The sequence below is a fragment of the Channa argus genome, chromosome 8 (assembly GCF_033026475.1).
Source record: "Channa argus isolate prfri chromosome 8, Channa argus male v1.0, whole genome shotgun sequence".
Lineage (NCBI taxonomy): Eukaryota > Metazoa > Chordata > Actinopteri > Anabantiformes > Channidae > Channa > Channa argus.
Window position 1 is genome coordinate 16,878,033 of NC_090204.1, and position 20,567 is coordinate 16,898,599.

The following is a 20,567-nucleotide window of genomic DNA, read 5'->3' on the forward strand; positions in this document are numbered from 1 at the left end:
TCTCAATGCAAAAAAACATTTAATTTTTTTCCCACTGGTGTTAGAGGGCTGGTTGTTCCTTTAAAGAGATGTTCAGCTTATGGTTAGCAAATACACACATTTGTTTGTGGAACTCCTTACCTTGATGTTACATGCCTGCTCCATAAGCCTTCGGGCATTCTCTGCAGCTCTGTAACGTTTAGGGAGCTGGACTCTGAAGAACTTGAGAGCTCCTTCAAAGTCTGCCTGCAAGAGATCTTCTTTAGATGTCTGGATTGAGAGATGTGTAGATAGGAGGGAAGGGGATGCAGTGGTGGGAAGAGACCAACAAGACATGGTTATTAAGAGTCATACATAAAAACTGTATTAAGATTTCTATAACCAGGGAGGACTGACTGACTGACTTCTTCATCATTTAACTGATCAAGTGCAGCACAGGGTCTGGACAATAATTCATGGCACAGCTTTGATTATGACATAGAACAGAGAAGAAAGATGTAGGTAGTGTGGACACATTGTAAAACAACCGATGTTTTCAAAGTGATACTTCTCTGTCCTTCAGTAAAAATGCAGCTGCTTTGCATAATTTACTAAATTTCGCTACATATTTTCCTGTATTCCTGTTTCATTCCATCCTATCTTACCATTATATTTGTGACCCCCATAGAAAAAAATGCATTATCCATTATCATGTCTGGTTGAATTTTCAAATGTTTCTTACAACCCCACTTTTAAAAAAGTTGGGAGGATGTGTAAATGTAAAGAAAAACAGACTGCAATAATTTCTTCAACCCATATTTCATTCACAATAGAACATAACAGAAACAACATATCAATCCAGCTTGCTATCAGTGGACAGTTTAAAAGCCTGCATCGCTGATGGTATCGGGGTGCATTAGTGCCTATGGCGTGGGCAGCTTACACATCTGGAAAGGCACCATCAATGCTAAAAAGTACATAAAAGGTAAAATAATCTAAATAAAGGTTACGTAATCTTTTATTCACGTTTAAACATCCCCCCAACTTTGGAATTGGGCTTGTATTGTATCCTTAAATCTTTGAAAGTATATTGTATCACTTATGGCTTGAAGGACTTGGAGGTTTTCAATTATAACTCATAGTACATTACTCCAGAAAACAGCATTGCTAAATGCCTACAGTATGGCAGTATGAAAGCATTAATCCACTGAAACTCTGGTCCTGCAATGTACATGTTATAGAACAAATATTGATGGAGTTACTGGTTGTAAGGTAAGTGCTTAACAACAAGCAATTATTGTAATAAGATGCATTTGAGCAACTAGTGCTGTGCATCTGCTCGGTAGCTGACAGCATGAAGCAGACACTGTACGAAGCAAGCCTGAGTGCAAATCTGTCCAACTATATGGTTGAGGAAAAGAAGGATTTTGAAGAGAGCATCAAGTTCAAAACCGCCAGTACCAATACTACCATCTTGTGGCGTAAAGACACAGACACTAGAATCTAACACACGCAATGTAATATTAAGGCTTTAAATTAACCTTTGAATTCCAATGTCTTCTTTAGTAATTTTTTTGTTAAAAATTTCTTTACATTGGATTCAGCATGTTTCTCAAAAAACAAACATACTAGCCATAACATTTTTGACAATTTCAGATTTAAGCAGAATTTGCTATACAAAATTCAAAAGATAAAGATCAAAGCATATTTTCAACATGCAAATGTCCTGTATACAAGTTGCCAGGCTCAAAAGTGCAAAAACAGATGCACCTCTGATACATGGCTGCCTGCTTCTTCTCCATCATCTACTCTCAGCAGTAGATCTTTCTTTTATTAAGGCAATTCAAAACTCCTTTATAACTCTAAAGCCCACCATCCACGCATGCTCATTTTCTGTCATCCAGCATCTGTCTCCCAGCGTCCCCCTCTCTCACCGCCAGGAGCCTGGGGACGAAGAGCCGGTGTCCCATCCCAAGCAGACCCATCACCCTGCAGAATGAATCAGCTGAGGCCTGATTGCTGTGGGCCCTCTCTTCCGCTCTTCCATCCTCCACAGCCCTGTGCACTGCTGGAAGGGGCAGATGTGGGGTGAGGGCCGGTATTGGCGGAGGAGAGGGCGGAGGAGAGGGTGGAGGAGATGTCGGTGACTTGGGACAGGGAAAGGGAGAGGGGTGATCCCGCTTCGGGGCCAGGGTGGCAGATGACTCCAGCGTGTCGTCCAAATGCTCCAATAAGTTTCTCAGTTGTTGGAACAGAGATTGAAGAGGGGTTGGCCGGTAGCAGATGTATGTGGGGAGAGATGAGATCTGTTTTGAGGTCAATATGTAAATAGCGTGAGTCCTGGGGAATGAAGTGACTGACCTTCTGTGTAAATACCCTGATAATACCACATCGGCCTGTGTTATAACACTGATGTTCAGGATGCCAAATAGGAAAGAAACAAACAACCTCTTAAAGTAACACACTGCAACTCAGCAATGCTCAGGCACCCAAGGTACCTAAGGCATGCATAGTTAAGATGTCAAGACTGATCCAGTTCATCTGGGCAAAACAGAACTTGAATGAGACGTTGGTGGAGGCCCCTTAGCTTGTACCACTGTCAGAGCACACAAAGTACCACTGTGTGCGTCAAAATAACAGTCAGGAAATTATATATTGACAATGTTTTCAGCATAATGCTGAGTCTTACAGCTACCTGCCAGGCTCACTTTGAAATCCAGGCACACTACCTAATGTCATCTTCCTCTGGCAAACTCCCCCAACCAATTCCAATCCAGTGTGTGGTTGCCAAGCAACAAAGCTTCCCAACACGTGGGCTGCTGCTCCAGCAAACAGCAGCAATGGCTATGCAAATCCCCCTCACTCCACACAACGGAGTGTACTTCACGTGAAAGGCTCGCTGTCTGTGAGATGACACATCAAAGGAGCTGATATATTTTACACAGTTTCCAAATGGGAGACAGCACTGGGTTTAAAGCTTACAGGAATTTAGCTGTCTTTGAAATGTAAAATGGATTGAAATAACAGTATGAAGTCTTTTATGCAAACAGCCCCACTCTGAGGCTGAGCAGATGGAGCTAACAAGTCAGAAACAGAGGATATGTGGTAGCTACGCAGTATGGCACTTTTCTGTCTTCAGGGGAAGATGATGTGCTGCATGTGTGTGTTAGATTATGGCTGAGTGCATGCTACCCTCGATGAGTCAGATTCAAGGCAGCTATGCATGAGCTAAATGGTTGGAGGTAGTATAACATAAAACATTACACAAAATCGTGGTTGCCCTATGCATGCAAGTTCCTGTTTCTTTGCTCTTCCTCCTGTCCCATTTAACAATTTGATCTGAACTCTTTCTAGTTCCAATTCCACATAGAGCAGTACAGCATAGCTTGATCAACAACTACGACATAGGCTCCAGCTTCTGTCCCACAGGCGGATTTCCATTAGCATCAGCAGCAATGCATCCAGTCTTTATCGGTTGGTGGATCCCTCAGATAATAAGCCAGCTCCTTCAGATAGAAACTCACTTCCGCCTCTAAAAAACACAGGCTAAATGATTGAGCCTGCATGAATATGTGTGTTGTGCTATCAGGAGTTTTGCTTCTGGCCAAGGTGAGGCAGACAAACCAAACAGTGTTTCCTGTCCACTGGTTCTCTCTTTTTCACTCCCTCAGATTTCTTCTCTTCCTCTCTCCCTTTCCAATGCTAGCAGCTCAGTTAGCAGCTAGTAGGAGCGGCTCCGTTGCAGAGGTCTGAGCAGTGGACAGAGGTAGCGTGTTGGAGAAATACATAGCCAGCCAAAAAAAATGGGGAAATGGCAGAGGTACAGGAGTAGAAGGTAAACAAGAGACAGAACGAGGCAGTGATGGAGAGAGGAAGCTTCAAGCGGGCATCCATGGGAAGTAACGATGATGATATAAAAAAGCCAAAAGAATCAAATGCACTGCCTTTTTCCTCCACGCCCAGACTGCTAACACTATAGCTTATGGTGCTGTTGTGATGTGGATGGCGACAGCTAGGCAGGAGAGGGAGGGAGGGGAGCACAGTTGGAGGGGTGATGAGAGCGGAGAGGAGAGCAGGATGGATGTAAGAGGGAGGAGGGACCCTCTGGAGAGAATGCCGTCATGCCAGGCCAATGGGAAGCAGGCAGTGGAAGCCCCTTCTATCCTCCTTCTATCCGCATTTGTTCACCATTCTTGGCCAAATCATCCATCACACTTACTGACATACAGAACTCATTATTTCAAAAATTTAGATAAGGACAGAGTGTTAAATTAAACATGTGGCTAAGTCTGTGCGTAGCTTCATTACTGTGTGAATGCAGAAACTCTATATATACTTGATATATAGACATACTGTATGTATATGTATTTTAATGCTACAATAAAATGGATCATTTTCTAAAATGATGTAATGACTAATAAAAATAATCTGATAATAAAAGTGTATGCTGTGTCAGAAAAAGTGAATGATAAATATGAAACTACTGTAATACAATATATGTTAATTAATTATGAATGTGTGAGTTTTAATTGTTTTGTGATAAACAGAGTAAATACTGACTTCAACAAAAAATGTGTCATCAAATTAATTCAGCACTGAAATACAAGACAATAACATATGGTAATATGGTAGTAATTGCCAAAAGCCATTGATCCATCCCACCACAAACAGATCTGATAACACAACAACTAGTAATTCTATACCATTCTGGTCTGATAGCAGCAGCATGCAATTATGTTTTATTATTTAAAAAATCTTAAGTTATTTATTGCATTATTTGTGAAATTTGTAACAGAAGGAGAAGTGTTATTCTAACCGGAGTTCAGCCCCTACTATAGTATATACACTTGCAGCTGCATTACACGTTTAGACAAAGGTGTAGATTTCTTTTATTTTGTTTTTAACTGAAAAAAATCTACCTTTTCACTTCTACATGCAATTTTTGCACTGAGCAGTGGGGGGAGTTAAATACCAAGAAACAAACTGTATGATTAAATGCTTCTCACACACTCATCATAAAAAGCAACGCTGCCCTAAAACTTTGTTTTACACTAATGACAATGCTTATTAACTGTAAATTTCACATCTTCTATATCTATATATCTGCACTCACTGGCCACTTTATTAAGACACATCTGTAAAATCTAATGCAATCCAATATGGCAGCTCTGCTTTGAGTTCTTCTTTTACAATGTTACAATTTCTCCGTTAACTTGAAACTGTCAGAAAGGTGATTATACTCTGCCTGTCTAAGTGGGTAGTGGAGTCGTAGTGGAGTACAATATAAGAAGAGGTGGTTGTAATGTTTTGCCCACCGTATATAAAATGAATGAGATGGCCAAAACATTAGAACAACCTCTTGGAATAATGGAATTATCACCTGCATTAAATTGCACAGGTGGTGATTATGTTTCGTCTGATCAGTGTATATATGCTGAAACATCAGCTTTTGGAATAAAGTCTGCACTGTATGTCTGCATTCTATGTGCTCCCATTTCTATGCAAATGCTTTCCTTGCTTGTTTCTGAAATAAATATATTTTTTCTGTTACCAAAGCAAAGATGATCTAAAATAAAATAAAGCTGAGGTAAGTTAAAAAGAAGTGGGAAATTTGAAATAAGAACTAATTTGAACAGACAGTAAAAATGAATGAATGAATGAGATTAGTACCAACCTTGAGCAGGGCCAGGGCTACATTGAAGATGATATTCAGACCCTGAAAGAAATCAGAGAATTCAATGTGCATACATTACCAAGTTAAAACAAGTTCTTCTGTATCTGCTTCTGATACACTCAAACTGAACTAAAGTAAAACCTCCAGTTACGGCTTTTTGCAGCAAGTAAAACCTTGAAATGAATACTTGACAGAATTAATCGTTTTTAAAATAGGTATTCTGACTTGAACATTATTGGCTATTTAAAATATTAAACCGTGAACCATTAACTTAACTAGCACTTAGGCATCAAAAATGCTCCTAGCATGTTGTATTCGAGGTATGATTTTACAGTACATCTTAGTTGCTTGAATTATTTAGGGCTTAAGCCATAAATACAAATTGCTTTGCTATCAAAAAATCCTGACTAATGTGGATTGTTTTTTTTGTTTATTTCTATTACGTTTCCTTATAAATCAGATTATTGTGTGGTGCAGATTGTATTATGAAAGACTGTCTATTCATCTACTGTGGATATGAGCATGAAAGCTGTAACACTATGCTTTGTCCTTTCTCTTTTGTTGAAATGACTGTGATTTTGACACAGAAAGAAAGAAAATGTAAAGCTGATGTCAGTTCTGCATGGGAACACCCGCTTCCTTGGTCTCTGCAACAAGCAGTTCACATGGCAACACAAAGCTAAAAATATCTGGACAGCTCTAAAAATAGAAAGAAAAAAGCAGAGGAGCTCTGCTTCACATATCTGTCTCTGTAGGCCTCAAGATGGTGCTACAGTGCTGATGAAAGAAAGATGACATGGCAGTAATTGTCCAAGCAAGACAGATTCATAGAGAGATGTAAACAGACAAAGAGGGAAGAAATGATAATACGGGTAGGAGAACTGGCAGGGTAACAAGCTAAGGGAGAAGGGAAGGTTCAAGACTACAAGCAAGCAAACAATCAAGCACCACCAAAATGTAAGTCACTGAAGAAACTGGTAAAGGAAAGCACAGAGACACAGTAGTCAAGGAAAAAGAAAAGGTGTGGAAAGTAAGCAATTTTGGAGAAGGAGAAAATGATGGAGAAGGCCAACAAGAGTAAGTCAACAGAAAAGGATGGAAGAGATGAAAATACTAGTTTAACACACAGATTCTCATCATGCGGCTCATTGGGTGAGAAAGACCTGGGAAACTTTTAATTGCTCTGCCCGGGGCCAATAGGGGGATAGATAGAGGCAGGGAAGGGAGGAAAAGGGCAGAAAGAAAAGACATGTAGAGGAGGGAGGAAGTGAAGATGTTATTTAACTTAACTTCGTTGCTGTTAACCATGAAGCCAAAAACAGTTAAAGATTTAAACACATTTTAAACACTAATTAATTACCATCTTTTTCTTATACAAACCCGGATGCCTTGGTTATTGTCCTAGGAGACTAATCTCACCCACAACCTCCCTCCCAAAATACAAACACTTTATTAAGTGCCAGACCAGAGAGGGATATGTACTAGTACAATGCTACACCACAATCAGCGGTGCTTATCATGCCGTTCTTCGCGTTGCACTGGGTCAGGAGGACCACATCATGGTGCACTTGATTCCAGCATACAGACAGAAAGTAAAACTCTGCAAACCTACTGTGAGGACATCAAAGAAGTGGACCCGTAAGGCTGTGGGGAACTACAGGAGTGTTTGGACAGTACGATCAGCATGAGGCTGGATAAGTACATGGACACTGTGACATTAACTTTTGTGAGGACAGCGTCATTCCATCAGGCACCAGGGTGAGTTATAACAATGACAAACCCTGGTTCACAGCTAACCTCAGACAGGTGAGGTCAGAGAAAGAGGCTGTATTCAGAAGTGGGGACAAAGACAAATACAGAGAGGCAAAGTACAGATTTATCAAGGCGGTGAGCAGAGCTAAATCAGTGCATGGTGAGAGAATGGAACAGGAATTCACAGCCAATGACTCTGCCTCTGTCTGGAAAGGGCTGAATGCAATCACTAACTACAAGCCTAGAGCCCCCGCTCTGAAGAACAACAACAGTTTTTTCCCCACTGCCTTCAGCCTACTGAAGAAGTGCCCCAATCCCCCCCAGATAACCCCCACCAACCTACAGCCAGTCACTCTCACTTTTAAGTTGCACCACTTCTCATTGCATACTCACTTGTTCTGTTTATAGCTTTTTAATTTTTTGTTATTTTTTATGTTATTGTATTTTATTTATGGTATATCTGTTGTTTACATATTTCATATTTGTTGTGTGTCACACGCATTTATTGAATACTTTTGATTCTGTGTTTGCACCTTTCAACAAGATAAATTCATAGTACTTTAAACCACACCTGCCAATAAACAGTTTCTGATTCTGATTTGTTTTAGACAAAAAAAAAAAAAAAACAGAAAACGAAACAAAACACGTAGCACATATACAGATACATTTTAGTAATCACTGAATCTTTTTAAAATGACATACTGTAAGTAGGCAAGTGACAGCAGGTAAATTGGCAGCTTCATGATTGTCTGTGGATGAGTTTCCTGTAAAAACCTTTCAGAACAAGGAGCAACCAGTGACTGCTATCAGGGTAGATGAACCTAATGACATTAATATGGTTATTGCATCAAAAGTCTGATTGCCGCATCCCTATTGATTACGTCAGAGAGATCGGAAGGCGGAATGCAGATGGATCAGTGCTGCTGCTAGTTTATCTTTTCCTTCAATGCCCTTTACTTGCCAATTATAGCTTGTCGGTAAAGGGAAAGTTCTACGAATTCCTATCTGTTCATCCTTTGCTTTAGGTCCCCTTCCTCTTACATTGTCAGTTGCCATCTTCCCTCTTAACTTCCAAAGGACCTTTAACAATGCTCCCCTACCTTGCTTCAGATTTTCTTTATTCCCTCCTTTCTACTTCATCCTTCATCATTTTCTAATTGGACTTTTACGTTCATACACAAGTCCAGATCTCCAAATGTAAAGTAGTGCAGTGAGTCACATTGTACCTCGCAGAGAAGCAGGTCAGTGATGTGGAAAACCATGCACAAAGGGAACTTGGCCGTGAAGAGGGTGAGAAACCACTGGGAGGCGTACATGTGTGCCTCCAGGTTAAGTTCCTGGAAATGGGACCACAGGTCTGGCAGCTGTTCCTGTACGAGATAGATGAAGAAAAACAGGAGAAGGAGAAACTTCTGAGATAAAAGAACTTATAAAATAAAGATGTGGCTCTGCTTGTCATTTGAATTTGACATTATTTCATTATACTCATACTTTATTAGATCATGCTGTTTCAATGAGATGATGATCACTTTCAAGAGATACCCAAGAACAAAACTAGTAAAAAGGACACATAACACAGCTCAATGCTTTGTCAGAGACAATATTCAAACATTAAACACACGACACAATTTCCAGTAAATATATAACAAAGTAAAGATACTACATTGCAAAAGCAACTACAGTCACTGAATTTCATGAGTTATTTAACCTTCCAGAGCTTAACATATGTTTTATATAAAGCTGGCATTTTCGATGTTTATTATTACATGCACCGTTCCTAACTCCACCTTCTACCACCCATTATTCCATTTTATGTACTTCTAGTTTGGTTTCAATGTGTGTGTGTTTGTGTGTGCTCGTACTGTTACGTAAATAAAGGTTTAAATATGCCAGAGTGACCCACTTTAGCAGCCAACATGCCACATGACACCTGAATGGATCAGATAGTGAGTGCCCACCAATATGCTAATAATTAGAAGTCAATGCTAACATCCTTACACTGAGCGCATCGGGTCGATGCTAACTGAGTTGATCTTGATGTTGAACTGACTGCTAGCAGGGCCAGGGTAGATCTCAGGGCCAAATTAAATTCTACTTAGTGAGTGGAGTTAGGCTATTATATCTGAGCAGGATGGTACTTTACATAGAAAGAACACTGTTTAGACAAGAACTGCAAGTTTAATTCTTGTCATAGTGTTGTACATTTTGTGACCAGAAACATGTCAACAAGGCAACATCAAATATGTTGCAAACCACAGTGATGTTCGGCTTTACAAAACAAACAAACAAACAAACAAACAAACAAAAGTTTAAACTTTTTTAGCTTTTAAGGAAAATACAACTACAGTTTTTATTTGCTTTGTGAACTCTGCTCATCGCCTTTTCATTGTTTAAACTCTGCATTCAATTAGTAACTAAATAAAACTGCCAAACTGTGGTTTGTATTCTCAGGGATGTAAAATGTTAAAAAAATCTAATCCTGTCTGAATAGATGGTCATTGCAAGAATAGCTGGATATACAACAAGGATAGCTTGATATGTGAAGTAATATGATGTAGAAAAATGAGGAAAAAAATCCAATTCTGAGCTGTAATTGCAGTGGCCTTCAAGGCCAAACTATTTAAATTTCTGCAATTAAGTGGAGATAAATCACTTCATCAACTACAGCCAGTGTGTCTAAAAACGTGAAGAATGAACAACGTTCAACAAACACATTATGAGCAACTTTTAGCAAAAGCATTATAGAGTTATGAAGCAGGAAAAGTAAATTAATTTGTGTCTGCTCACTGTAACATCTGAGAGTCCAGAGCCTTAGTGTGGTTTATTTGTATTTGCCACAAAGCTCAACTATTGCTAAAAAAAAATGTATGGACAACACACCAGTGATCTGGGTCACAGGATCTACCTTAATTAAAAAATGTGTCCCTGGTGTGTTCTTCAAAGGCTCTAGAATCTAAAAATTACAATCACTTCTTAAAGTCTCTGAAAAGGATCTTTAAATGAAAACGGGAGTTTTCATTTTGAAAACATTAATAAAAAGTCAGATTGTGGGTTTACAGAAGGTTCAGTGAGACACAATTCATGATGGTTTTAGTATTTCTGATATTTAATATTGACTGGATTTATCTTTTAAATGAGCAAAGGATATTAAAATGGCTATAGCCATTCCCTCTGGAATGTTACATAATGTACATAACATTATTTCTCACAAATATAAAATCAATAAACTATTGCTTACAGCATATATATATATTTATCAGTTACATTAATTGGGAGAGTTCCATGGTTCAGTGTCAAAAAAGTCATTACAAAACAACAAAATGGAAATGATAGAACGCTATCACGAACAGTTGGAAAAACTCAATTTCATCCAACTACATGTTCTTCCATCTAGTAAAAATGGTCTCTCAGCACTATTATTTTTATAAGACTATAATATGTTTAAATGTAACTTCAATGAATTGAAAATATTAGAAAAAACTACTACACCACTAACCTGCATTAGCCTCTCGAGTTGGTAAAACTTGCAGTGAAGATCCTCAAAGTTGTTCTTGTAGAGACCTCTGAGGCCATACTCGTACATGATTTTCACCAATACACAGAAGGCCTGTTCCTCAGGCATCTGAAACCACATGGGTAACTTTCAACCAAAGGCTATATGAACTTTGAACAACTTAAATACATACCTAGTGCTACAAGGGATATTTTGGAGCTTTGCAAGACTTTTATTATATTTTATTTTATCGACAAGGCAAGAAACAGATTTTTCCACATGCAAGAAAATATGTACAAAATATAGTTTTAGGTATGAGCTGTATGGTATGTTGCAAAATTGATGAAGTTAAGAGGCATGAGCGACATCTTAACATTGTGCGTGTGTGTGTGTGTTTGTGTGTGTGTTTGTGTGAGGGTATATGGGTTTATTTCTCCACACACATACTTGCAGACTGTGAGGAAAGGTGATATTTAATCAGAGTGACAGTATGTGTTTGGGGCTGAATGGGCTCCTGCAGGTAAACCTGAACCCCTATTAATATTCCTGACATCTCCTCTATAACCTCTCTCTTTTTCCTCTTTCTCCTCTATAATCCGTCTGCTTCCTCCTGTATAACCTCTCTTTCTTTTACTGCAGCTTTCCCTTTATCTCTTCTCTTCCTCCTCACCATTACAGCCTAGTTCTCCATAACTCCTTTCTGTTTTGTCCTTTCTCCCCTCCCTTTTCCTCCATAGCTCATAATGTGTCTTTACTAAATTCATCCATTACACACGACTCTTCTACCACCTCCTTTTACTCCACCTGCTCCTGACCTCTTCCTAATGTCTTCCTCTTCTTTAATCTTAGCGGTCATCGTCATTTGGACTTCGATCAATTTTCTACCATTGCCTCCTCCACTTTGGATATCTGTATGCTCATATCTGCTCCCTTGTCTCCCTTTAATTTGTCTTTTAATATCATCGTCAAATATAATTACAGAGGTCCAACACACTCACCACAAGTACAAATACAAAACAAATTCCATACAGTGGAAAGAGGAATATAGAGCTGTGTCTCTCCCAGTGACCTTGAAAATAAATGTCTGAGAGAGTGAAGAGGTGCCTCTTTCCCAATCCTCATTTTCTTCTATGACACTGTCTCATGATTTCAGCTTTACCTTATTTCACACTCTCTCACTCCCACTATTCATCCAAATCACCCTGCTATAAACTGTTTTCTTTCAAGCAGTCAGCAACTTTCTTTTCAGCCAGACATTTTTTTTCCCTGTCTTTCTCTCTCTCACCCTTATTAAATGTGTTATATTGTTTCTGGTTTATTACACTACATTCAGTCGAACAGACCTGGTTACTGCAGGCATACTGTAGTGAGCTGTAGGTGCAGCTGCACAATGCTGACATATTTTCTTTGCCTAAGTGTCAACCTTGATAATTTTTTTGACTGCGGCCTTCAAACAGTCTCTAGAGGCATTAAGGCAACATTCCCACTGCTCCAAAGAGCTTTATTTGATAGTGTGGAGCAAAGAAATAGCACTAGAAGCAAGTTCTGTATATAATGTGAATGAAGTAAATTTAACTGTTTCATTTTATGCTATACTAACGCTGCACACACAAGTGTGTACACAAAAAACACAAACAAGATAAAAGTGTGCACACTCTATTAGAGATCTATTTACTCTGCTAAATATTGAGGTAATAGTTTGTGTTCTAGCAAATTACAATACTGTATATTGTAAACCTTTTGTTACATAGAACTACAGTCGGTATGTATGTATTGCATTTATTAATATATTAATTTTGTAAGGGTAAGGATCAGTGTAAGTATGGCAAGTTTACTCACATGTAGCAGGAGAACCGCAGCGAGAAATGACTGACCCTGGCAATAACCAATTTCGTCATCATAGACAGAGTAGGCCTGCAAGAGAGAAAGAAAAGGAGAGACTGAAAAATTAAATTGAGTTATTCAATGATATCAATGATATCACTCATGGTTATTTAAAAGGTACTCTATGCAGTAATGACAAAACTTCAAATTAAATCAAGGCAAGTCAGCTTTTCCTGTCATTCAAAACCATGCTTGAGAAAGATACACAGCAGTGTATCACATATAGAAAAATGTTTATTTTGTCCTCCCCCAAATATGTTTCATCTGACCACGTGGTATATAGTAATATTTAAAGCTAAGGAGAGTTCCAGATTCAGGTAATAATTTGCTCTGGGTTGGTGACTTAAATCCCTTTCCCTTAATTAAACAGACTTTCTTTTAGGAAGACAAATAAAGTAACTATATTTATTCCAAATACTGACCATGGCTGCTGTAAGACACACCAACATAACATAAGCAGGAAAAGAAAGGTAGAATCCATTTTGTACAATACAGCAAAGAAACTCAGCCATGCTACAAACAAAACGTCTTGCTAGTACAAACATAAGTGAGGAAGGAGCCTGTCAAACATAAGAAATGTGAAAAAGTTTAGTCAATAAAGTATGGAGGACCAAACCTGGAGAGTAACCTTCAGATGACCGTTTAGGAGAGGCTCTGTATCTAAACGGTTGGTAGCTGACACACCCCACCAATCATGTTAATTATCAAACAGACAGTCCTCACAGTATAAACAAGGAGAGCTAGGAAGAGGTAAAAATCTCTAAAGCCATTCGACCTATACTTTTTCATAATGGGGAGGAAGATAAAGCAACATTATACAGCTTCAAAGCTTGTGTGTCTAAATTTTTGCAAATACAGTATATGGGCTGGATGATACATACTTTAACAAAGAACAGCAAACCATTTGGCAATAAAGCCCTGCTTACATAAGAGACGCCAGAAGAAACAAAACTGAAGTGGGGAACCAAACAGGGCAGCCCCAAGTGCAGTCTGCAGTCTGGCAGGTTACAATGCTTGACAGGTCAGCTGCATAACAGGGATGCATAAGAGATATCCTTTAATGATATTTGCCTTTACTAGGCAGTTATTCTTCTGGTCTAGTGCGGAAGAGTTAGATAAAACATACAATTCGATGCATTTTGTGAAGTCCATATCCAGAACCAATCGAAATGACTAAGCTGTTAAGGGTTCAATATCTTCGTCACAGATATTTTGGCAGTATGCTTACTCTTTGATGGACACATTAACTGTAAGAGGAGTCAAACCTCCAAACACCGAGTTAAATAATTCTTCCCCTCCTTTCCATGACTAAAAAAGGAGTTTAAATGTCCAGAGCTCCACCACTGATCTGTTCAGCTAATTTAGGGTTTGATGTGGAGGTAATGGAGAAGTCTTGTGGTGCTGTATGCAGTGTAATCTACAAGCTGACATGCTTGATGGAGTGTGGCATTCACACGTCCCCATCTCAGCTGGGAGAAGTGCATGCTGACAGATGGATGGGGGAGGTCCTGGTGGGTGAAATCTAAATTTGTTAGCCTGAGCAGATAATAGGCTCAGAAGGGTGGATTATTACAATTTATATGCCTTGTTTCCCAAACCCATTACAAGTGCTGTTTGCATTCATATATGTATAAAACAGTGAAAATGTTTCAGTAAGTACATTTGTGTTAGTGAGCACTGTATTAATGCCAAAATATTTTGTTAAATGTTTTTCTCAAATGAACACCATTGCAGCTATAATCCTAGGACATTCTGTCAGGCATTATTAGATTAAAAGGAAATACCATAGCTCTTCAAAAGAGACGAGCTCAGAGGTGACGAGGGTGCAGTTAGTTCAGAGTGTAACAGCCAAAAAAAACCGAAGACTGACTTTAGCAGGGAGCATTAGTAGATATCCTGGATATGGACGAGACTAAATTACAATATGTGAGCAAACATAATGCAGTATCAGTGACTTTTCTCTTTGAGTTGTAGTACTATATTTCTAAAAAATTAATAGCTTAACTTTTTTTTAAATGGCAAATAAACCTTGGTAAAAGCTTGGAATTTCTCTGAAAGAAAAACAATGAGAAAAATTCTGAATGAGAAGCTATTTAATCAGAGCCTTGCGTAGATTTGATGCTTTGCTTTTCATAAGCTTTGTTACAACCAGAGGGAATCTGTGCTGTAAAAGTGTACTTGAGCAGCAAAAGACCTAAATTAAGAATAAAGCTCACTGAATGTATTTAAGAAATATGGAAACTAGCTAAGAGGGCTAGTGTCATATTCATATTATTCTTATTTTCTGTTTATGAAGTGCTAAATGATGGAACATTTAAAAATATTAAATGACTACAAAAAACATAGTAGCCTCAGTCCTGTTTCCATGGCAATATCTTTTTTGTGATCATTTATTTGCTCACTGTACAACTGAAAGTGTTTCTTGCTTTTAAAGGTCAAGTGTCAGTGTCAGCTTTGGAAGAGAAACAGATTCATTAAGGCAAACTTTTACTCCAACAAAGCCTGCAGGCACTGCACTATAGATAGAGAAATCTGATCAGAATGGCAGTAACCAGGACATGAACTAGTATCCTGAATGATGTGTGCATGGAAACACTCAGCTATCACTGGGAAATGCAACATTAGTTTGGTTGATGAGGCATGTTCACTTGGTATTATGTTTGCTTTTTCCCCTGCTTTGGTTAAGTTTGTTTTCCATGGAAGTATTGAAAATATTGCTCTTTATTGGAAAACCCAGTAGAGGAGATTATTGTGCACTGTCTCCTTGGACTTCAGAGTGTGAACTAGTTAACATCTGAGGTTGTACAGGTTAGCTAAATTGTGACAGAGGAACCTAAAGAAAATGAAGAGGGTTATCACACACACACACACAAAACAGCACAGAACTCAGGTGACCTTCCCTAGAGAATAAAAGTTAGAAATTAAAAAGGACTCCAGGTTTATTAATGAGTAGCATACAGTGAGTAGGAAGATGAATACAAACTTTGTCCTGGATTCTCTGAGCCTGTAACCCACTCATGCCTCAAGATCCAACCAACCTTATCAGCTGCAAATCTACATGGATTTGCATACAAATGAAGGCTAGCTCACTACTGACCTATTTGGGTCCAGACTGGATGCTAACCCTCCCTGACAGGTTCTCCCAGAGTGCTGACCAACTATACTCTACTACAGTACCAGGAAAATAGAAGGCGGATCATTTTTCATCATTCTTTAATTTTAAGGGACAAAAAAAATTATAATAAAAAATGTTTTAAATGTATAAATATAATTAATAATAAAGTCTTTCTGTGCACACTTTTTATATGGATTCTCTTCATGCTCACAGATTGTTGTTTGTTACATAATTACAGACAAGCTTTAGACAATGATCAACATACTCCTCCTTCTTTCAATACTACAGTAAACATTTTGTTTGTCTTATTGACATTAGTGTTTATAGATGAGATAGACAGTAATTTAAAGCTATTCTTATTATCGCTTTTCCTATACAGAACACTTTAATATAAAATAAAACTGCTGGTAGGGGATGTTTTGCACAGGTGCAAATAATTAGCATTTTTACATGCAGAAAATTTACAAGAACTGTGCCTAAATCCCTCTGTGTGCAAAAGTTTGCATCCCCTCATTTTAAAATGCAAAAGCATTTCATTTTTTTCTGTTTGTGATAGAGCTGTTTGACATATTGTAGGCTGACGCAGTGTCATCTGTGTATAAAAAAAAGCTGTGAACTAAACTCTTATGTCCCCAGCTACAGTCATGCTAACAGGAAGACAGTGACTGAGATTAGGATGGGCTTTAACATGTTACAGTAGTGCTGACCTTGCCTTTTGTCTAAATAAAATGTACTGTATGCCTTCACAGGTAATTAACTCAGGATAGAAGTTCACCAGGAACCTCCTCTACAGTACAAATATTCCTCTTTCATCTTAATGAAAAGGAGGCACTGCTGCTTATTTATTTATTTATTTATTTTAATATGCCAGGCTGACGGCTGATCCACAAATTTTCAGAAAGATTGGCTGTACGTATAATATAATACCTTAGTACAGATGATATAATCATAAGGAGAGCTTGGAGAAGCATTACTCAAATTCCAGTTGCAACGGAATACGATAGTATGAAAATTGATGCTTGTCATATAGTGTACATTTGCTTATTACAGTTATCTCAACTGTGTCTACTTGTCAGACTTAACAACAAAGGGGGCAAAGGGCAAAGTAAGGCTGATATCTGTCTCCTGGAAAAGAAATGTCAATGAGCTGTGGAATTATTATTGCCTTTTGGGATAACACAAAAACAAGCATAGTTTATGCATTATTAAATAATTTGTTTAATAATTTATAATAATTTTTTAATAATTTTATTTATAATAACAGTGTAACAGTCAAAGGGGACAATTTTTGAATTAAACACTTTTAATATTATTATTTTAAAATTATTTTGCACTGCTACTAATGCACATCTGGTTAGATGCTAACTGTATTTCGTTGCCTTGTACCATAACATGTGCAGTGACAATAAAGTTGAATCTAATCTAATTGTATTATTTCAGCTATAATATCTACAAAATTTTCAGTAAAAATCTCATATCATTGCACCCATTTTTATGATTTAAATAATAAACTTGCAAATGTGGATCAATTAACAGTAGAGTGCACTGTAATTGAGTTTAATGGCAATGTTGCACGAGTGAAAACCTGTAAATAACAACACCAATACATAAGTTTAAACTATATAAATTTAGCCATAAAAATATACACATGAAACATCTAGTAACCAAATTATTTATTTCTTGCTTTAAATTTGGCGTTCAGAAGACAGTTTTGGTGGATGATTTAGGAGAAATCTGCCACCTACATAACAGCCACCATGTTTTTCACTTGAAAATTGGAAGAAAAGATCAATGACTGTCCACTGAGGGGTGCGCATGTCCGGTATGTCATGTGTAGGAAGGGTTCAGGTTGATGTCTCAGTAGATGCGGGCACTGTCAATCATATATTGTAGAGCCAATTTGAAATGCCAAGCAAATTCCTACTGCGCCTTGCCAGACCACAAAGCAAAAAACAACTAATGCCTGGCTTCATAGGGACGGACACACATTTTAGAAGGTTTAGCACACATTTCAAAATGAGCTTTTCATCTCATAGCACTTGATTCTCAGCAGGAAGTTTTTCAAAAATGTTCAAAGACAGCATGAAAGAGTTTGTATAGAGATTTGCCATCTGTTCCGTGATGCCATAAAAAAGTGAGGTAACATACAACCATATAAAATCTAGTCCTTGATTAGATAAAATTGAAAGTCTCTGGATGTAACTGACAGCTAACTTTTTTGCTGGAGGGATGCTTCAACAACCACAATGCAATTTCTCTGGCTCACCTTGCAGATCTTGTACAATGAATCTTGCCCATCTCCGTCAGAGTCCTTAAAGTAATCATGTGCAGGGAATGTGCGGTGGATATCCCGGGTTATAACGCCTTCCTGGGCTGAGTCCTGCAACATACATGAATTACACGTTTTAGTCATCCGATTATTATGGCTTATCCTTATAGAAGTACTAATTTCTAAACAGATTAATGATAAAAGAAGAAAAGAAGTTTTCAACTCAGGCAAGAACTCATGGAGTTTCACTGACAACAGTCTCTCAAGTGTGTGAATATTTTTCTATGTTACTGTAGGCCCAAGTATAATAATAAATGTATAACCCGAAGTAATAGTTCACAGCTACACAAAGCAGCATCACACTGCGATGTCACTGTGTTTGTCCCATTGGTTATGCAACAGCACTCCCCAGGCCTCTGTCACTTACTCTGCACAGTCTAATCACAACCACTGCAGTGTACACACACATACCAAACAGGACTGCTTGTTTTCCTATGCACTTCTCACTCACAAGCGCGCACACACACACACACACACACACACACACACACACACACACACACACACACACACACACTAAACAGCACTAGAGAAAAGACTGGCAGCACAGCATTCTCCAACAACTCACTGTAAGCTGCAGATAAAGCAAGGCTGTGCCTGACTGGCCTTGATGTGTGTGACAGAATGAGAGAGAGAGAGAGAGTGTGTGTGAAATTTCATCTTTCTTGCTTCTTTTCTCTTCTTGTTTCCTGACTGCAGAGGGAGAGGTAGGAGGGAATTTAAGTTAAAAGCATCTCAGAAGGAAAAAGCAATCAGCTGCATGTTGTAAAGTATTGTTCTCTGATGGTGAAAGGTCTTGGTCAGAACGTCTCACATAATCCACAAGAACTATAGTAGTATATACTGTAACTGGTATTTCTGACTTATGCTGTAATTATTAAGAAAAATCTAAATAAAAAAAAGATAAACATGACAGAGTATTGACTGTTATTAATGCTGCAAGACTAAATCCCTTAAATGTGCCCCCAAACCAAATAATATATGTACACATTTAAAAATGAGCTACATACTTTTTCTTGTTTGCCTTGTTACCCATATAGTATAACATTCTTACTCTGAATGATTACAAATATGCATAGTTTAAATGTTTTACTGTACATGCATCCACCACACACAAAAAATAGTCTGGAAGAAGCTTCTGGCACTGTGTGTAATGCTTTAATGAGATTTGTAGTGTGGAGGTGGTGTGTCGCTCTGTGTATTATGTGTTGGAAGTGGAACTAACAGTCTGACATTGTGTTGCTTCTGTAGCAAAAAAAAAACAGATGCAACTCTTAAGGAATTATGGTAGTGTTGTGTGAGATTGATTTTTTTTTTTTTCCCTTCACGTGTTGATGGTTGACTTTCTCTCAGAGCAAACTAATGGGATACAAACGTTTGAGAAATTACATTTTAAATTTTGTCAAAATGTTATATAAATTCAAAAGATGTAACAGATAGTAAATAAGGATAAATTGATTTCATGGTGGAAAAGGTCTGTGTCAGTGCACAATTATAGTAAACTTACGGTTATGGCAGAAACATTTAGTAAACTGTTGATTCTTTTCAAATTTCTGGTGAAAGGCTTTGGAGCAATTGTTTCTTTTCAATTAAATATATTTATATTTTGAAGTATTTGTTAGAAAATAAACAACTTGTGACTTAGTAGAGAGTAAAGCGCAACCAAAAAAATAACAGTTAAATTATTCTGCAAATATAAACTTTACTTTTAACATAATTGTAGTCCAATAATTAATGCAATATTCTTTATGAGTTGGTCCATCAATAGCAAACACGTTTATGACACTGTAATTACCATGGCAACATCAGCAAAGACCAGCAAGAAATCTGGTTGACAGTGATAGTTGTAAACACTTTGATTTAATAAACCATGCATGCCTCTATTAATTAACAGCTTCATTACTCAAAAAACAGCACAAAAAATAAGGACAGGACGTCCTCTACTCTGCTTAATCTCCTTTATTTCTTCCTCGTTTTGATTCTTTTTAAATGTGTCCCTTGCATATTTCCTTCTCTCCTTGAATTTGCTACTCCTCATTTATATGATTCTCTTGTTTACTTTCATATTCTGCCCTCTTTTCTACTTCATCTGGTACTGTAGGATCTTTTAAGTTCTCCATTTTTTCCTGTTACAATACACTTCTCTAATTTCTTTTATCTATTGTTCCCCTTTTTATTTCAATTCTTTATCACTGACAATGATTATAGTGAATGCCAACATCAATTTGTTAAGATACTACTAAATAACTGAAGTTAGATTTTTGCTTCTGTTTTGAACATGTGCAAGCCTACATACATAGATAATATCAATCTATCTTTTAAAAACAGGCTATGTACCAAAGGCCTATAAGGTAGCTGTAAT

The 20,567-nt window shown here is 37.8% G+C and overlaps 1 protein-coding gene across 3 annotated transcripts in view; it reads right to left on the reverse strand.

Moving 5' to 3' along the window:
* The window catches only part of rabgap1l (RAB GTPase activating protein 1-like), a 96,735-nt gene that overhangs the window by 19,664 nt on the left and 56,504 nt on the right, over positions 1–20,567 (reverse strand). The window contains exons 14-19 of one of the 3 annotated variants that reach the window (XM_067513558.1): positions 18,143–18,256; positions 12,717–12,791; positions 10,881–11,006; positions 8,611–8,754; positions 5,633–5,674; positions 121–249 (exon numbers count right to left, since the gene is read on the reverse strand). In XM_067513558.1, the coding sequence (XP_067369659.1) occupies positions 121–249; positions 5,633–5,674; positions 8,611–8,754; positions 10,881–11,006; positions 12,717–12,791; positions 18,143–18,256 (630 nt within the window). The other 2 variants (XM_067513559.1, XM_067513560.1) reach the window with 2 other exon arrangements.